The 19435-nt window shown below is 43.8% G+C and overlaps 3 protein-coding genes across 3 annotated transcripts; 1 reads left to right on the plus strand and 2 right to left on the minus strand.

Annotated features, from left to right (window-relative positions):
• The first annotated feature begins 253 nt into the window (after positions 1-253).
• LOC123134187 (uncharacterized) lies at positions 254-1225 on the plus strand. The gene is made up of 2 exons (XM_044553484.1): positions 254-354; positions 436-1225. Exons 1-2 carry the CDS (start codon positions 331-333, stop codon positions 1099-1101), a joined length of 690 nt encoding a protein of 229 aa, XP_044409419.1. The 5' UTR covers positions 254-330; the 3' UTR covers positions 1102-1225.
• A 1587-nt stretch (positions 1226-2812) lies between these two features.
• Positions 2813-3623, minus strand: LOC123137327 (uncharacterized). Its single transcript, XM_044557042.1, has one exon. The coding sequence runs from the start codon at positions 3554-3556 to the stop codon at positions 2957-2959; it is 600 nt and encodes a 199-aa protein (XP_044412977.1). The 5' UTR covers positions 3557-3623; the 3' UTR covers positions 2813-2956.
• A 657-nt stretch (positions 3624-4280) lies between these two features.
• Positions 4281-8764, minus strand: LOC123137328 (isocitrate dehydrogenase [NAD] regulatory subunit 1, mitochondrial). The gene is made up of 4 exons (XM_044557043.1): positions 8144-8764; positions 5492-5731; positions 5050-5128; positions 4281-4817 (listed from the first exon to the last, which is right to left on the minus strand). Exons 1-4 carry the CDS (start codon positions 8663-8665, stop codon positions 4543-4545), a joined length of 1116 nt encoding a protein of 371 aa, XP_044412978.1. The 5' UTR covers positions 8666-8764; the 3' UTR covers positions 4281-4542.
• Between the last annotated feature and the right edge of the window lie 10671 nt (positions 8765-19435).

Raw genomic sequence — 19435 nt, forward strand, 5'->3', positions numbered from 1 at the left:
TTACATAGGACTTGTTCCGGTTGCCTGATACACTTATTTGGATGGTGCTAAATAAAAATATGGCAGGGCGGAGCCGTCAGGAGAACCAACCTTTGCAATAGAGTGGCACACAAGCAAAATCTACACTAGGAATATGTTTGAGGAATTTGGCCACCTCCTAATTGAAGGGATGGCATACAATGTCACTGAAGTGGAGAGGTTCAGGAAATATATAACAGATCACAACAATGCAGCTAAAAGAGAAAAATGGAGCAGGGTTGAGTACGAGGTGACCGTAAATGAGACCAATCAGTATTCACTTGCGAGTGTGGCCAGTTTGAGCACACTGGGATGTTGTGCAGCCATGTCTTGAGTGTATGCTGGCATTTACATTTTTATATCTTAAATGCAAGCAATCTGAAAAATCTGAAATGCTAACGCTTCTGTATGGCATAGGTCATGGATATACTTCATCTGGAGGAAATCTCTAAGCACCATATTGTCGAGCGGTGGACAAAAGACGCAAGAGATATACTTCCGAAGCACTTGGTTCAGTACCAGAAAGACAATTCAGCAAACTTGTCATTCACATGCAGAAGCACAAAGCTATACCTTAAAGCCATGGAAGTCATGCGGATGGGCGATGCAAGTGTTGCATCTTTTGATCACATGTATGCTGGTCTCGAAGCTCTGCTAGTGAGTGGAGCACCATTGGCAGAGAAGAGGGATGGGTTGGCATTTGAGGATCGTTTGGATGGAACGGTAGGTGGAAGACTGCAAGGCAACATTGAGATTGCTTTTGTTGAAGGAGATGGTGCTGACCAGTGCCATAGTGGTGGGCAATCTGTTAGTGTGAATGCCCTCCAGGGCTTGGAGCTCCAAACAAGCATAGGGGGGGCGGAAGGCCAGCAAACAACAGGGGGAAGGCACCTTATGAAGGTCTTAAGTAAACGAACCAGATCCTGCAGCATTTGTCGTCGCGAAGGTCATGAAAAGACCACGTGCCAGAGAGAGGGGTTGTGCCAAAAAAACCCGAGGAAACCTAGGAAATGCAAGAACTGCGGGATAGAAGGCCATCAACGAAATACATGCAAGAGGCCACTGGGTGTTGATGAGAACTGAGCTATGAATTTTCAGTTTGTAATGCGTGTTGTTGTTTAATCTGGGGATTTTCTAGTGTGTTTCAGTTGAGCACTGCTCCACACTTGTACCTCAATCTGCAGGGGCGTGTTTCATGATGTATCTGATGGCAGCTGATATTTCTATAGTTGCCTGAACTCTGTTCGATTAGCAGATTTGCTTAAATAACGTTTTGTTTGCAGCGCTTGAACATGACAAAGTTTTATATGAATAATGTGTTGGATCACCCTTCCGAAAATGCTGTTTTGCATACATATGATAAATCATGGGATTATGTACTGAAATGGTACTCTATTGGCGGCGGAGATGGGGATGGCTAACCTGGGAGAAGAAGGTTGATTTGTTTCCGGAAATGGCTGGCTATGAGAGTTGGGTGGCGAACTGGCAATGGTGGGTAGGCATTTATGGTGTGTGACGTGGACGCGTTTGTGCGACGAAGAAACAGCACGGCTCAGAAACACAGCCGAGCCATCCAGCGTCGAGCTGATCCGCGACCACAGTACGCCCATGCGTCGCAATGAATGCGCCTCTGGCATGGACAAATTATCACGATATACGGATAGGAAATACAGGTAAGCGCACGGATCCACACGTCAGCCATCGGTCTGGATTTTAGGATCAGCTGAGCCCGGGCTCAGAAACAGATTTTCGCCTGAGAAGAGCTTAGTTGGATCTTTACTGGGATCATAGGGGCTATGCTCCCCTCTCTCTGTCTCAGTCCCACCAACGGCATAGCAACACCTACTCTTCCTTCTGATGCAGCCTTCCTGGATCCATAATTTGGCTACTTTTTCATTTTCATTTAGTAGATCCTAGGAAACATACGTACGAGATATTTACAGCCCTTCTTCGGCAAGGGTATCATGTAAAAGGAGGACGGTTCCTAATCTTTTGATCGGCAAAGGGTTCGATGCATTAGGTTTCGACTATGAACGAGTCAATCAGCTAGATCTACTTGCGGCAAACGGCACCTTCCTTTCCCAGCCAATGGTACGTAAGGCAATGGTTGTTATTTGAAGTTCAGATCTGATCAGGGAATACCCTAGGTTTCGGCTTTTTCCAAGGTTCCTTAACGGTAGGTTTCTGCTCCTTGTTACATCCCTTCCGCTCCTACTAAGACGCTGCTGAACCGATAGAATTTGCCGAGCGAGCACTAGCATAACTTATGGTATCTGACCAGTGTTAAGCATTAGCCATCCAGGGAATGAAACTATGCGACTACCTGCGCTGCGCTGTCACACGGCTCCATTTATCGAAGAAAGGGATCAGACTGCTGCCATTAAGTCAATGCCTTCCGATCCTGAACCAAATGGAAGGGCTTAGTGGGTGTTTAACTTCTTTCGATTTGTGTTTTCTTGTCCCGGAGGCGAATATTGCAGCTCATCAAACTGCTAAACAATTTGTGAGTGCTGTACCTGAGTAAGCCTGGAGTTCCCGGGTTCTTATCACATCTGACAAATGAATGAAGCTCTACTTTTCACACCAAAAACGCAAAAAGGAGAAGATTGCACAAAGCTATTATCATCCACAACATCCCAAATCAAAAGAATCAGAGTTAGAGGAGCTACCAAATTAAGGATTCCAGAAGGAAGATCAATGATAACATCGGCAGTTCACCACCTGAAACCAACCAAGCCAGACACAGACGGACGCTACACGATGGTGATTCTTGTTTAAAAATCCGCTGACAGAGTAACCAAACAGTAGCACATAGTTTCATATACCATACCAAAGTAACAGTATGCGTTTGATTTTTGATCGGCCATGACAGAGCTCACAGCAATTGAAAAGCATTACTACAAAATTGGCGTTACATATTGCAAAGATAAGCTGCGACTCAGTTCTCCAGGCCGGGCACCTGCATGCGGCGGGCGGCCTCGGACTTCTTGCCGCCGAAGATGTCGTCGGAGACGACCCTGAGCTGACCTCGGTTCTTGGACTTGGCGATCTTCTGGATCGTCTTGGGGTTGGTGACCTTCTGCAGCTTCGAGCCCGTGCGCAGCACGTTCTCCTTCTTGCGCTTCTCCCGCTCCTCCTTCTGCTTGCGCTTGGCGACCTTGTTCTGCCGGATCTCGTCCTTGAGCTCCGCCACGCGCGCCTGGTACGCCTTCTTCAGGGACTTGTCCCTCGCGCGCTGCTCCAGAGGGACGGGCTTCCGGGACACCATCAGCGCGGAGGAGCGGCGCGTGCGTGGCTCCTTCCATGTCCGCCCCGAGACGCGCCCGGCGATGACGCCGTCGTAGGTGGGCGACCCGAAGGCCGCCGGCTTGGACGGGTCGGACTGGGAGGCCACTGCGCGGAGCTTCGACGGCCGGGGCGCGTCGGCGTCGAGGTCCATGGAATCGGCGGCATCTGCCTCCTCCTCCCGGCGCTTGCGCTTGCCGCGCTCGCCGCCGAGGCCCTCGTCGAGGTAGCGAAAGTCGAGGTGCGAGGCCATGGGGGAGACTAGGAGCTAGGGTTTCGCCGTCTTTGGGTTCGGGAGAGAGAGGAAGAGACTGGAGGCTCAAGGGGTGGTTTTTGTTAGGGTTTGAGACACGGATGGCGGAGGCGGGTTGGATGGGCCAGAGTTGGCCTAAATTTGGACAGGCCCATTTTACTACTAACTCTGGTCGAAAAAAAAGTTCGTGTCTTTTTTGTTCGTAAAAACATGTGTCTCTTTTTTTTAGGGGGTAAAAAAACGCGTATTTTTGTATGTGTCTCGGAAAACAAATAGTGCATGAAAAGTTGTTATTCCAGCCATTAATTCTTGTAACTGAATTTTTAAGAACACAAACGCTTATTTTTCTCGTGCAAATTTGCAGTGGTACATACTACCATATATGTGCATGATATAAATATTTTTAGTACTTCTAAAAGTTCAAAATAGGACTATTTTTTTTCTGTACTAAAGGGTGCAACGGGTATCGCAGAATCCGTTTGTATATGGACTTCAATCTCCCTTCGTCCGGCTTTTATAAGGCATGCGCCACATTTTCTGTTGATCAATTAACAACATAAGAAATACGTGAACCCCTTATACGAAACGAATGAGTACTATGTTAAAATTAACATGCAAAGATTATACAAGTCGCATCGGAGCATCAATCTGATTACTGAATCAAGTTATCTGCTTGGCGTTAATTCATGAAACATTTGAAATGCGCAAATTCTCACATCAGCTATGGATGCAAAAGAGATCGTTTCTTTATATTTTCGATCTTATTTCCAGCTATAACTTGGTGTTTCCAGTTATAACTTGGCAAATTTCTGGTGAGTTGCTCAAATTATTCTGAAGCAAAACCAGAAAGAACGCACCGGAAGATTTACAGTGATTCGCTGAACAAAATGACAATCTAAAGCTACAATAAACGAAAATCAGTCCGGACTAACGGCCTAGTCCGAGGGGCGCAAAAAAACTAGTCTCGAAAAGCACGCAATTTGCGGCTAATCAAGTTTGGCGATTACTGCATCCGTGACTTCCTGGGTGGTGCTGGTGCCGCCCAAATCCCTGGTCCTGTATTTGCCTTCTGCAATGACACTCTTCACTGCTGATTCCAGCCGGTCGGCAAATGACGGGAACTGCAAATGCCTCAGCATCATGGCGGACGAGAGAAACAGAGCAACTGGGTTAGCTTTCTTCTGTTGCACAATCTTGTCATTTCCCACATTTCCTGCAGAAGCGCCCTGCTCAAAGATGGCATGGTCCTGACCAACATTGCCTGAAATAATGCAGTACACGAAGATTTAGAGACTAATTTTCCATCCCCATATGCTAACAAGTTCGGTATTTATGCATTGCATGGTGCTAAGACGTTCAGACATGGGAAGGCTAAATAGATATATCAAATGCAACATTGAGCAGGCTATTATTAGACAGAAACAATCAATTTATACCAATTGTAAACTTATTTCCACTAAAACAGAAGAATCACAAGCAGAATCAAACTCTACCTCCAGGCATGACACCCGTGCCTCCAGCAATACCTGCAGCCACATTAGACACCAGATTGCCATAAAGATTTGGGGTGACCTATAAAGGGAAGAAAACAAAAGTAAGTCAACAGGTAACTTCCAAAATTGTTTTGTAAACTTTGGGACATCAAGACAACCTTTAGAATGTAAAACAGCGCATACAAAGAAACATGAGATTGCCAACAGAGGTACAAACATAAGAGGTGTTACTACCACATTTGCAAAAACTTAGTTAAACGATCCGCACTGATATTTTCTGTATAGGATCAATATAAGTATATATCAAACAGCGTGCTCAAGGTTTAAATAGTAGCTTATTGTATAACACGAGAACATATCAGCTTGATGAACATTGAACAATTAGAATATGGTTGCAATACAGTGACATTTAGTGAGAAGTGCATAGATTTCATATACATACCATAACATCAAACTGTTCAGGTTTTGCAACAAGCTGCATACAGCAGTTGTCCACAATGATTTCACTATATTGAATTCCAGGATACTTCGTCGCAACCTCACGGCAGGACTCCAAGAACAAACCATCAGCTAGCTTCATGATGTTTGCTTTATGCACTGCCGTCACTTTCTTTCTATTGTTGAGGTAAGCATACTCAAAGGCGTATTTGGCAATCCTTTCAGAGCAGAACTTCGTCATCACCTGGCAAATCCATTAAATGAGTTTAACATGGAGAAAAGAAATCCTTCAGACAACAAAACAAAAGGAGAGAACAGTTGTAATTGTAAAAAAAAAATCAGAAGCAGAATACAGTGCAAACAGGCACAAAATTGATGCAACAACTATAGTTCCAATGACAGGGCATTTAACTATGCAGGGAAAAAGCACCGAGTATATGCCAACTAACAGACAAATCTTACTGTGAGATCAAAAGCCCTAGGGGAAATGTCACTGGATGCTTAACTAAATTAGCATTTTGTATTAAGAATAGACTAGAGAGAAATATATTTTTACTGAATTATTAAATTCACTACTCAAAGCATGGGCACCACAAGCTGTACATTCGAATGCTTCTATTCATCCTTGGCCAGGACAGTACATAATCAACCACAAGAACAAATACATAAAATTGATACTTGAGAGGGCGACATAACCATAACTTGTGTAACATAACTGCACCTTTGCTCACTTCGTCCATTAAAAAGGCTATATGAGCAGCAATGCAGCACCATTGCAAGTTAACCATTAAGTCATTTTATGAATGTTCAACAAAAGCTAGTGCTTTGGTAAATATATGCACATCTAAGGTTAGACAAGTTTGACCAACTTAGCTGGGTGTTTGGTTGAAGTCAAACCTTAGGCAAGATTATTTTTCCAATAAATGGGTACATGTCATACGCTTACAAAAGTGTAACAAGATTGTAATACCCCAGCACATTAGCGGATGCTCACTTGCCCAATTACAGTTGTGTCACTGAATTAGCTTCTCATGGAGATTTTTAATGGAGTTGGACCAACATATATGCTGTGTTCCAAACGTAGCACCTCCAGGTTTACCCTTGTACATGAAATGACTGCTTTCTACAAGTGGGCTGGGCATTGATCAGATTTGGGACGGGACAGGACAGGACAGAGATTCCTCTTATGATTGCCAACTTGTGTCTTCAATTTTGTTGAACGAATGTAACAAAAGTTCGATAACAAATGTTCGGTAAATTGTGGCATTGTCAGTTCTAGATCAAGACAGGCCCACAATCCATCAGTATGGTGGTCCTATTATACACAGCAGACGTTCTATTTACAAGCAAATTAGTGATGGATATCATGAACCCTTAAAGTAAAGAACCCGCTGTCCCAGTACTACAAATAATGACAGGAATAAATGTTGTAGAAGATTGTAAATGGTTAATGTGCGCCCATCACACCTTTTAGAGTTTATAGACATGATAAACGTCCTTTTACACGGATATATGCATACTTATGAAGTTACAAGTATCAATGTAATACATTTTTTCTAGACAGAATTTGCAGGAATCGGAGAGGAAAATATTTGAGTGAATTATGCACGCTACTAAAGCCACATTTTTGTGTAAAAATGTGGCAAGCCAGACTTAGGCAAGTTTTGGCAAAATGTTGAGCCAACGACAGGTAGGCTGCAGGGCAACTGACCGGACACGTACAACAGATGGCCAAACTTGAATATATATGGGTTGACAAAGTGGGGCTGTGAACCAAACATGCACCAGATGTTCCATGCTACAATTTGCAATGGGAAATAATGGTGTCTCGCGTACCTTTAAATTCAATTTAAAGAAACAGATAGGCAACCTTAACTTAGAACAGTGGAACAAATAACATAAGCATTTGGGTATCATCCTAACATTGCTACATGTGATCTCATAGATAAAGTTAATCTCAGAATTAGAAAACACGGCCATGATCCATCAAAGTATGTACTAAATGCTCTCACAATTCACTCACCCCAATATATCAACGACTGAACCTCATGGCAATCATATTCAGTTGGAATAAACCAATCATAAATGCCTACAGTTTTGTTTCACATTATTACAACTTGTGCAGTAAAATCCAACAACCCATGAACTCAGCTAGATTGTCCATTATGCAAATTGCCACAGCCTCCCAATTGCCAATAGCCATATATTATAGGAAAAAAATTATATGAGACCAGGTCTCACGGTTAGCAGGTGAGACCCGCCCTGATGGATGACACGTGGGGTAGATGCTTTGTGATTTGTGAATGCCATGTGTCATCCATCAGGATGGCTCTCACCTGCTAACCCGTGAGACCTGGCCTCATAGAATTCTTTTCCTATATTATACAACTTACCAAGTACTCAGTAACCCGCAGTAAATACCAACAAACTTGTTACAAGCATACTGTCGGAATATTGTTGCTTCAACAATACAACGATTGTCCATGAGGGTCTCTTGTCCATCATGTGTTCAGCAAAAGTGTGGGAAAGCTAAGTACCTCTACTAGCAATCAAACAGTATATTCGATCACAATCCAGCAAAACATTAGCTAGCATAAACTACATCAGCAAGGTCAATGATTGTTCTGTATTGAGCAGTGTGCGGAATTCGCCATACCTTGAGGCTCTCGACGACGCCAGGAACGACCTCGTGCTCGAGACCCGAGTACTCGCCCTCCGTGTTCTCCCTGATGACGGCGATGTCAACGTTGTCGTGCCTGGTGGGCAGGCCAGGGAGATTGAAGCAATTGACGAGGGAAGCGTAGAGGTCGAGCTCCTTGCGCAGCTGCAGATTGAGGGAGGAGACACCTCCGCCGACGGGTGTAGCGAGACCGCCCTTGAGGCAGACCTTGTTGCGGCGGATGGACTCGATGACCTCGGGAGGCACCGATGGCATGTCGCCGTGGACCTCGTACGTCTCGAAGCAGACCGGCGCGTGCATTGCCTCCATCACCTGGCGCACGGCGCCGGTCACGAGGGGCCCGATGCCGTCGCCCGGGATGAGCGTGACGGTGCGCGGGGCGCCGTCTCCGGGGCGCGGCATGTAGGTGACGGTACGGCGGGACACGGCGCCAGCGAGGGGGGGTGGAGGGGCCGGGGAGAGGACGCGCCGGAGGAGAGGGGCGGATCGCCGCGCCATGGTCAGTCCGGCTAGGGTTTCTGGGTGGATGCGATCGGCGCCGTGTCCAGAAGGATGAGCGGAGGCTGGTATGGGGAAGGAGAAGGAAAGGGGTGGGATGGTTCTTTACCCTTTCTCATTCCATATTTTTCTCCCTTTTCAACATTATTAATATAATAGGATGATTATTCGGTGTCATCCCTGTTGTATGCAATCATTTTCTGTTAAGGTGATGTATATTCCCCATCCGATTTATACATATTCTGCCCCCTTTTCCTCCTGGTTGGCCAATCCCTTGTTTCTCCGTCTCAGCAACCATCGTCGTTTACATCCAGTTTAAAGAAAAAAAAGGTAATGTCATTTAGCTGACGTTTTCCTATAAATATTTTTTCTAGTGAATGTCTTGATGGTCGTCGGATGAAGGCGTGCAGATCTAGAGCGATGGAGCGTTCCACGTCAGCCACAGCCACTCGTTCGCTCGTGAGCCCTCACGCGAATAAACTAATCTACCGAGGTTATCCAACCAGCTCTGTCGCCACTCCACAGCATTAGGGCGTAAGTGGATCGAGCAGCGGCTAGCGACGAGGCCAGGAGGTCGTCGAATCCGGGAAAATGGCGGCGCACCCTGCAGTTGCCGGTTCGGGACGAGCACGGCGGCTCGAGGAAGGATAACGGTGGTCCTCTACTTCGATTCGTAGCCACATTGATGGATGATGGCGTCAAAGAGCCAGCCAGGGAGGTGAAGGTCGACATGGAGCCGCCGCGCATTTTCATCAATTCTCTCTAGTAACAGAGATGACACATATTCGAGGTACGCTGCATCTTCAAGTTCTGGTCCTGAATTCATGATAGGGATTCACGGTCTTGGGATTTGTTCAACGCTGGCAGCGATGATGGAGGAGGGGTGAGTGGGGTCGAGGGGCGCCTGTTGGGGAGTTGGCATTGTCGGACGGGTGCTGCACTATTGGTTGCTATGGGCAGTTGAAGGCAGAGGAAATTATATTCTCTCTTTTTTTGATTTTTTTGGCTGATCCACAAGATGCAGCATAAAATGTCCAACGTGCAGAGCAGGAGCAACAAAGTAATAAAAAATGCCGCGCAAAGGGGAGTAGGAGGTTGCTTTATAAGAAAAAATGCAATTGCTATCGAGGTTGCGGGATTAGTTTGCCTTACTTTTTTCTCTATAGTTTCATACCGAGCTATCCTGAGATGTATGTTAAAGAGTTGATGAGGAAATTTTCCATGACAAATTTGTCGAGGAGAGTTTAAGAGCGAGGTTTTGTAGCCATGGCAAATTTGTCTAACTTGCAATTGTTTTATAAAACAAGTTCTAAAATGTGTATCTGACCGGTACACATTTTTATACATTTACCATCTTTTACATAGCAAAAATCATCTAAACTTACCACCCAACCAGTACAAAAGTCATCTAAAATTGATATGAATAATGGAACTTTTTTTCTATGATTTGCCACGATATGCACATTTTCCATGATGTTTTTTAAGATCATTTGTTGTGATGTTTGTTGTAATTGCCATGGAGTATTTATAAGTACACACCATCCTACAAAAACAATTTGCCATGTGAATAATTTGGTTTTGTTATGAAAATTGCCAACAACTTTTAAGCGTGGAACTGCCATGTACAACTTTTACTTGCCATCTACCAAAAACCATTGAAAAAACAAAAAAATTGAACATAACCTATCTACATTTCCATTTGTTATAGGAACACATTTAAAAATTCTTTAAACTAGCCCACTGACAACACATTTTTTCCAACATTTTGACATGATCTAAATATTTACATTTCTAAAGTTGGCATATTTTTTATTTTATTTTTTGCGGGAAAGGAACTTTTCATTGATCAACTATGATGATTACATTCAGATTAGATAATGTTAGCTATCTCCCTAGGGGAATTCCGGAGCCAGCATGCCGTGCACTATTGCGAGCGACCCATACAAGCTAGGGTGTGGCTCGCCAGATTTGCGTGCCTGCTGATCTTAGCTAGATTAATGTTCCTTTCTTGAGCCAGAACTCTTCTGATCTCATTAACCCGGTACGCGTACCTCGGCCGGTCTTTATCTTTCGACTGCACCATCTTTAACAGCTCGCCACAATCTATTTCAACAAGCAGCGGTAGGTTAGTCTAGTGGAGAGCAAGTTGTAGTCCTTCATCCAGCGCCGCCATCTCGGCTTCCAAGGGATCACCACAGTTAAAAAGGACCCGTATCGCGGCAAATATGACATCACCTTCATGATCACGTAAAATCATGCCAGCCCCAGCCGTGCCATTTTCCTTAGCAAAAGCGCCATCAATATTAAGTTTTGCATGGTTTGCATCGGGAACCTCCCAGCACGGCGCTACTATTATTGCATGTGTGCTCTTTGGCATGCTTCCTGAGAGGTCAATCACCTGCTTTCCTTTTGTCAAATCCGCCTCCGGGTGCTGTTGTATCGCAAGCAAAGACATGATATAGCTCGTGAGAAATCTACGCGAAGCCTCGATCAGAACCGGTGGTTTATTATGAGTGATCTCATTCCTCGCGTACCAAATCCTCCACATGATCATTAGGGAAGCCAACCTCTGTACATCAGACAGGTTGTCAAGCAGACGAACCAGCCATTCGGGCTCGGCATCACGCAGGTCTTCCATGGTCGGGAGGTCCTAGTAGTCTCTCATGGCTGCCCAGAGTGCCACTGCATGGGGCATTGTACCAGGGCATGATGTACATCCTCCACCGCATGGCCGCATAGTACACATGTAGGATCTTGCTCCATATGTATGCGGTTCTTGGTAGCTTGAGTAGCTAGGGACTCACGAGCAGCACTCCATGCAAATACACGTACTTTCGCTGGTGCACCGTTCCTCCAGATTAGGTCCCAGACTAGCCGCCGTCCGTCCGGCCGAATACTCGACGCACCACAGTCCTGCGCCTCCATGCGTTCATGAAGCCCCAGGTAATAGGCACTCCGTACAAAAAAGCAGCCATGTTTGTCCGGATGCCACGCAAGAAAGTCAACTTCTAGCCTGTTCGAGGTCTTGATCTGAAGGATGCTATATATATCTAGCTGATAAAAATGCTGTCGCGGGAGGTCATTGTTCCATGTACCATCCGTATTGAGGAGATCATAAACCCACTTGAGTTGGTAGCGTCGCTTCGGAGTCATTGGTCGCCGGGACTGATCACGAGGGATCCAAGGATCACGCCATATACGGACTTGGGAGCCGTTACCGATACGCCAGGTAATCCCTTTCTTAAGGAGCTCCAGCCCATATTCAATGGCTTGCCAGGTTGAGGACGCATTGCCGGTGAAGACCATATCCACCAAGAACCCATTAGGGTAGTATTTCGCCTTGAGCACCTGCGCACATAAGCTCTGGGGGTTCTCAATTAGCCTCCATGCCTGCTTGGCTAGCAGCGCTTGATTAAAAAGTTTCATATCTCGAAATCCCATGCCGCCATGTGATTTGGGCCTTAGCATAATGTCCCATGACACCCAGTGAGTACGCCGCTGTCCCTGTGCCGCCCCCCACCAAAAGTTCCGTATCATCTTTGTTAAATCCTCGCATAAGCCGTCAGGAAGCTTGAAAACACCCATTAGAAACGTGGGAAGTGCTTGGGCGACTGCCGTCAGGAAGCTCTAAAGTTGGCATATCACCAGCACAAAACTTTTTCCCATGTTTACCATGAATTAGAGAACAACCCTTTTTAGGTTTCGTTCTTTGGAATTTTATTGCAACTCAAATATTTAGCTTGTTGGCAAATCTGGATACAAGACCACAAATTATTTTTTCCAATAGTGGTGGAAGTGACGGCTCTTGCTTTTTGATTAGTGTCAAACTTATAGTTGTTCTTGCCATATTTTAATTAAATTATTTTGTCTAAAGTTTTTTTTGCAAAAAATTGAAGCATGGCAAAAATATATTTAACCATGCTAAATCTATTTATTGAACCATGGCAACTTTATTTTTTGAACCATGTCAAATTTATTGTTCGAACTGTAACAAAGTTATTGTTTAAACAATGGCAAATTTATATTCTAGACCATGAATTTATTTTTTGGGCCATGGACAAAAAAGGCAAACTTAATGTTTGAACTATGGCAAAGTTTGTTTGGTACACACCAAGGCAAATTTTATCGCATACACCATCATAAATTCTATTTTGTATTTTTTCAAACATGGCAGTTTGTTGAACAAAGCATGGTAAATTATTTTGGTGTATACCATGGCAAATTACTTGAACGTCCCATGGCAAAAAAAATCATTAGATCTTTTCGCAGGTTTTCTTTTAAATATTTGTTTCGCTATCATCTTATACTTAACATGGCCACTTAGGTTCAAACATGTCTGATAAGTTTTCTTCTATGTGTTTTTAAGTTCTGGCATTTTTTAACCATGGAAAAAATAATTGCAGATACCCTGGCAAAATTTATAGCTTTTAACCATGGCAAATTAACAACAACAACAACAACAACAACAACAACAACAACAAAAACAACAACATGTCCCAAACAAGTTGGGGTAGGCTAGAGGTGAAACCCATAAGATCTCGCAATCAACTCATGGCCCTGGCACATGGATAGCAAGCTTCCACGCACCCCTGTCCATAGCTAGCTCTTTGGTGATACTCAAATCCTTCAGGTCTCTCTTAACAGACTCCTACCATGTTAAATTCGGTCTACTCCGCCCTCTCTTGACATTCTCCATACACTTTAGCCGTCCGCTATGCACTGGAGCTTCTGGAGGCCTGCGCTGAATATGCCCAACCCATCTCAAACAATGTTGGACAAGCTTCTCTTCAATTGGTGCTACCCCAACTCTATCTCGTATATCATCATTTCAGACTCGATCCTTCCTTGTGTGGCCACATATCCATCTCAACATACGCATCTCCGCCACACCTAACTGTTGAACATGTCGCCTTTTAGTCGGCCAACACTCAGCGCCATACAACATTGCGGGTCGAACCGCTGTCCTGTAGAACTTGCCTTTTAGCTTTTGTGGCACTCTCTTGTCACAGAATACCTTATGTGCAGTTCTATCTCCAGCGTGGTGTCCTCCGTAAGACTCGGAGTGGCACTGGTGTAGGATCTGTTCCTGTTCATGCTCAGGTACACAACGTCTAATAACACCATATACTCATTCTTTATAAAGGTATGGATCATCCCAAAAGTAATGTCTTCGATCATAGAAAAACTTTTTCTTTTGCTGGTATGTGAAACTAGGTGGTATAAATTTAGCAACAATGTAATTAGCATAATCAGCATACCAAGGAGTATTACAAGAAGCATTTATGATAGCTAATTGTTCATCAGGAAAGCTATCATTAATAGGCAATGGGTCATCAAGAATATTTTCTAACCTAGACAAGTTGTCTGCAACATGGTTCTCAACTCCCTTTCTATCAATAATATGCAAATCAAATTCTTGTAACAAGAGAACTCATCTAACAAATCTAGGTTTATCATCTTTCTTTTCCATAAGATATTTAATAGTAGCATGATCAGTGTGAACAGTTACTTTGCAATCAACAATATAAGATCTGAACTTATCACAAGCAAATACAACCGCTAAAAATTCCTTTTCAGTAGTAGCATAATTTCTTTGGGCACCGTCTAGAGTTTTACTAGCATAATAAATAACATTTAATTTCTTATCAACTCTTTGCCCTAGAACAGCACCAACAACATAAATTACCAGCATCACACATAATTTCAAAGGGTAAATTCCAATCAGGTGGCTGAACAATAGGTGCAGAAATCAAGGCTTTCTTAAGTATTTCAAATGCTACTACACAATCTTCATTAAAAACAAAAGGAACATCTTGTTGCAAGAGATTAGTGAGAAGCCTAGAAATTTTAGAGAAGTCTTTAATAAACCTCCTATAGAAACCAACATGACTAAGGAAACTTCTTATACCTTTAATGTCTTTAGGACACGATATTTTTTCAATGGCATCTACTTTAGATTTATCAACTTCAATAGCTCTTTCAGAAATTTTATGCCCCAAGACAATACCCTCATTAACCATAAAGTGGCACTTCTCCCAATTGAAGACAAGATTAGTTTCTTCACATCTCTGCAAAACTCGATCAAGGTTGCTTAAGCAATCATCAAAAGAAGTTTCGTAAACGGAGAAATCATCCATGAAAACCTCAACAATCTTTTCACAAAAATCAGAGAATATAGCAGTCATACATCTTTGAAAGGTAGCAGGTGCATTGCATAAACCAAAAGGCATACGTCTATAAGCAAAGGTACCGAAAAGGCAGGTAAAAGTGGTCTTGTCCTGATCATCTTTTGACACAGGTATTTGAGAAAAACCAGAATAACCATCTAGAAGGAAAAAATGTGTATGTTTGGATAGTCTTTCTATCATTTGGTCAATAAAAGGTAGAGGGTAATGATCTTTTCTAGTAGCTTTATTCAATTCGCAAAAATCAATTACCATTCTATAGCCTGTAACAATTTTTTGAGGAATCAATTCATTCTTATCATTAGGAACAACAGTAATACCTCCTGTTGGGGATATAACTATTAGGTATGACCCGCCCAGGAGGGGCCGGGTTATACGTATGGCGATTCATGATATGAAGCCCAGATATTGAATATGGGGGTTCACCGGCAAGGCCCAAGGCCCAAGGGCGACTTAAGGCCCGTAAGAGTAAACCGCAATATGTGTAAGACTTGTATTATAAGGCATGTATAATTAGTCACCGAGCTGGACACGTTGTCTATGAGCCGACCGAGACTCCGTGAGCCGCTGGGCATCAACCTGTGTATATAAAGGGACGACCCGGCGGCGGTTCAAGGCAAGAAACAATAGATCGAAAGCTAGGCCAAGCGGATTCGCTCCCTGGTAATCGAGACATAAGCAATACCACCTCAAACAAGATTAGGCCTTTACCTTCACCACAAGGGGCTGAACCAGTATAAACTCTTGTGTCCTTTGTCCCGTTTAACCCCTTTAAGCTAACCTAGTTGTGATGGCTCCACGACTAAGTCCTCACACTAGGACATGTGCCGTGACTATTCCATGACAGTTGGCGCCCACCATGGGGCCAGCACACGGTGGTTTCGAGTTCTTAAAGGGCAATTTCAAAGGGATCAAGGGATATGTGTAGGATCGAAAGTATGTCTAGAGTGGGGGTGATTAGACTACTTGACCAAATAAAAATCTAGCCTTTTCCCAATTTTAGTTCTTGGCAGATTTTAGCAACTTAGCACAAGTCAAGCAATCAACCTACACATGCAATTCTAAGAGTATAGCAGCGGAAAGTAAAACAATTGCATATGAAGGTAAAGGGGAGGAGTTTGAGAAGGCAAATGCAATTGGAGACACGGATGTTTTTGTCGTGGTTTCGATAGATGGTGCTATCGTACATCCATGTTGATGGAGACTTTCAACCCACGAAGGGTAACGGCTGCGCGAGTCCATGGAGGGCTCCACCCATGAAGGGTCCGCGAAGAAGCAACCTTGTCTATCCCACCATGGCCGTCGCCCACGAAGGACTTGCCTCACTAGGGTAGATCTTCACGAAGTAGGAGATCTCCTTGCCCTTACAAACTCCTTGGTTCAACTCCACAATCTTGTCGGAGGCTCCCAAGTGACACCTAGCCAATCTAGGAGACACCACTCTCCAAGAAGTAACAAATGGTGTGTTGATGATGAACTCCTTGCTCTTGTGCTTCAAATGATAGTCTCCCCAACACTCAACTCTCTCACACATGATTTGGATTTGGTGGAAATAAGATTTGAGTGGAAAGAAACTTGGGGAAGGCTAGAGATCAAGATTCATATGGTAGGAATGGAATATCTTGACCTCAACACAAGTGTAGGTGGTTCTCTCTCAGAAAATGTATGTTGGAAGTGTAGGCATGTCCTGATGGCTCTCTCCACGAATGAAGAGTGGGTGGAGGGGTATATATAGCCTCTACACAAAATCTAACCGTTACACACAACTTACCAATCTCGATGGGACCGAATCATTAAACTCGGTCGGACCGATTTAGAAAATAATGTGACCGTTAGGATTTTCGGTGGGACCGACATGTCAACTCGGTGGGACCGATATGGTTAGGGTTAGGGCATAACGTAATCTCAGTGATACCGATTACACAAACTCGGTGGGACCGATTTTGGTAATAAGCTAACCAGAGAGTTGGTCAGGCAAACTCGGTGGGACCGATTCGCTCATCTCGGTGAGACCGAAACGTTACGAAAGGGAAACAAAGAGTTTGCATTGGTATCTCGGTGGGACCGGTCGCTCATGTCGGTTGGACCGAAACGTTATGAAGGGAAACAGAGAGATTACAATTCCATCTTGGTGAGACCGAGATCCCTATCGGTGAGACCGAAAGGACTAGGGTTTGTGGCAGTGGCTATGACATCTGAACTCGGTGGCGCCGGATAGAAAGAAACGATGGGGCCGAGTTTGACTTTTGGTTTGGGTCATATGTGGATGTGAGAAAGTAGTTGAGGGCTTTGGAGCATATCACTAAGCATTTTGAGCAAGAAAGCCATTAAGCAATACCTCATCCCTCCTTGATAGTATTGGCTTTTCCTATAGACTCAATGTGATCTTGGATCACTAAAATAGAAAATGTAGAGTCTTGAGCTTTGAGCTTGAGCCAATCCTTTTGTCCTTAGTGTTTTGAGGGATCCACTTTTCTCATCCATGCCATGCCAATCATTGAGCTTTCCTGAAATATTTATCTTGAAATAGCATTAGCTCAATGAGCTATATGTTGTTAGGAATTACCAAAACCACCCAGGGATAGTTGCACTTTCAATCTCCCCCTTTTTGGTAATTGATGACAACATATAGATCAAAGCTTCAACAAATGATAATAAGATTGAAAAACATCGTCGCTTTGAGAAGTATGTGATAAGTAAGAGCTCCCCCTAAATTTGTGCAGTATTTAAAATTTTCTTTGGACTGCAAATGCACAATGAGTTAGGATCATGGGCTAGTCTTCCATGTCACATACATCTTGGTGGAGCGCTCAAAATGATAATAATTAAACACATGCACTCATCACCAAGCAAAGTGAATGATCATATGAGGATATAAGAGATAATATCATCCAATAAGCATTAATGCAGCATAGCATATGATCAAACACACGATCATCCAAGAATCTCACAAAAGGCATAATGTATCAAGCAAACACACGAATAATGAAGTTCAACCACCAAAAAGACAAGAGAGATCAAAAGCAACTCTCTCTCTCTCGAAGCCTATGATCTATACATTTTTCTCCCCCTTTGGCAACAAGTTACCAAAAAGTTCACAAAAAATGCATAGTGCTAAACGACTCTCAGGCTTGGTCTTCATGTGATGGTGTAGAGATGGATCCAAGGACGAAAGCTTCTGTTGATGTAGCTGGAGCTGGTGGAGTTGCTGCTGGAGCTGGTGGCACTGAAGTTGTAGCTGGTGCAGATGATGTAGCTCTGGTGTCTCGAACATGCACTGCAGCAGATCTCTGTCCTCTGGGCACTCTAGCAAAAGCATTTGTAGTAGACTTGCCCTTCTTCCCCTCCACATCCTCCTGAAGTTGCTCAACTGCAGTTTGGATCTTAGTAACTTTGACATCAAGAGCATAAAACTTCTGCTCTATGATTCTCTCCAAACTCTCCTAGTTTTGAGTCAGGGTGGCCAAGCCCTTCTCAATCCTCAAGGTGGAGGCAATCAAGTAGCCAAGCTGATCTTGCTTGCTCTTCAGGAAAATTTGAGATGCCTCTTCAGCAGTTGGCATCTTAGCAGCTCTCTCAGCCCTTGCTTTCTCTTTCTTCTCTTGTGCTTGCACAGATGATCGTTCATTTTCATCCATCACAATGGTGTTGTCCTCAAAATCAGGGTAGATGGGCAGGTGCTCCTTGTCCAAAAGATATGTGCATGTGCCCATCTTGGAGTTTATGAGCTCCTGAATGTGTGGGGCATATCCACAAGATCTCTTCTGATCAGCAGTAGTCCTTTTGATTATTTCCACAATCAGACTCATGACTTTGAATTTCTGAGGCACATCAAATATATGCAACAAGTTGATTGCATGGCCTCTGATCATCTTGTGATCACCTGACTTGGGCAGCAAAGTGTGCCTTAAGATCCAATTGATAGTAGGCAATCCTAACAACAGGTAATGTACAGATCCAAACTTATGTGTCTCTAGTGCAGCATCTGGGATCTCTCTGTACATGTGAGCCATAGAGTTGTGGTCTTTCTTCTTCTTGGCATAGACATCCAAGTCATCCTCATTCTCTTTTGGAGCATTTATCAACTCAGCCCATTCTTCAACTATGGATTGGTACCTCATGCCTTCAGACATCCAGACAATTTTCCCATCTGGGTAGAAATGAGCTGTGGAGTAAAACTGCATGATGAGCTCATCATTCCACTTGGTGAGCTTCTGGCCAACAATGTCATCTACTCCATAAGCATTGAAGCTGTCATACAATCCTGGATAGTGCTGTTCATTCTTCCTGATGTACTCCCAGTCAATCCATCTCATGTCACATACTATGGGCTTCTTGTGAAGCAAAACTGTCTCATAGAAATCTTGTTGTTCCTTAGTGTGGAACCTATAGTCCACTGCAGTTCTTCTTCTGACAGCATAAGGATCAGTTTGTCTCCAGAGTCTCAGTCATGCATCCTTCCTGAGCTTCATATCCTATGCAACTGGATGAGCATCATTATGATCAGGAATCTTGGGCTTCAACTTTCTCAAGACAAGTGTGTCATCTTCTTCATCATCATCAGCCTCAGACACTGGGGCCTTGT

The sequence above is a fragment of the Triticum aestivum genome, chromosome 6B, assembly GCF_018294505.1.
Source record: "Triticum aestivum cultivar Chinese Spring chromosome 6B, IWGSC CS RefSeq v2.1, whole genome shotgun sequence".
NCBI classification, from domain to species: Eukaryota; Viridiplantae; Streptophyta; class Magnoliopsida; order Poales; family Poaceae; genus Triticum; species Triticum aestivum.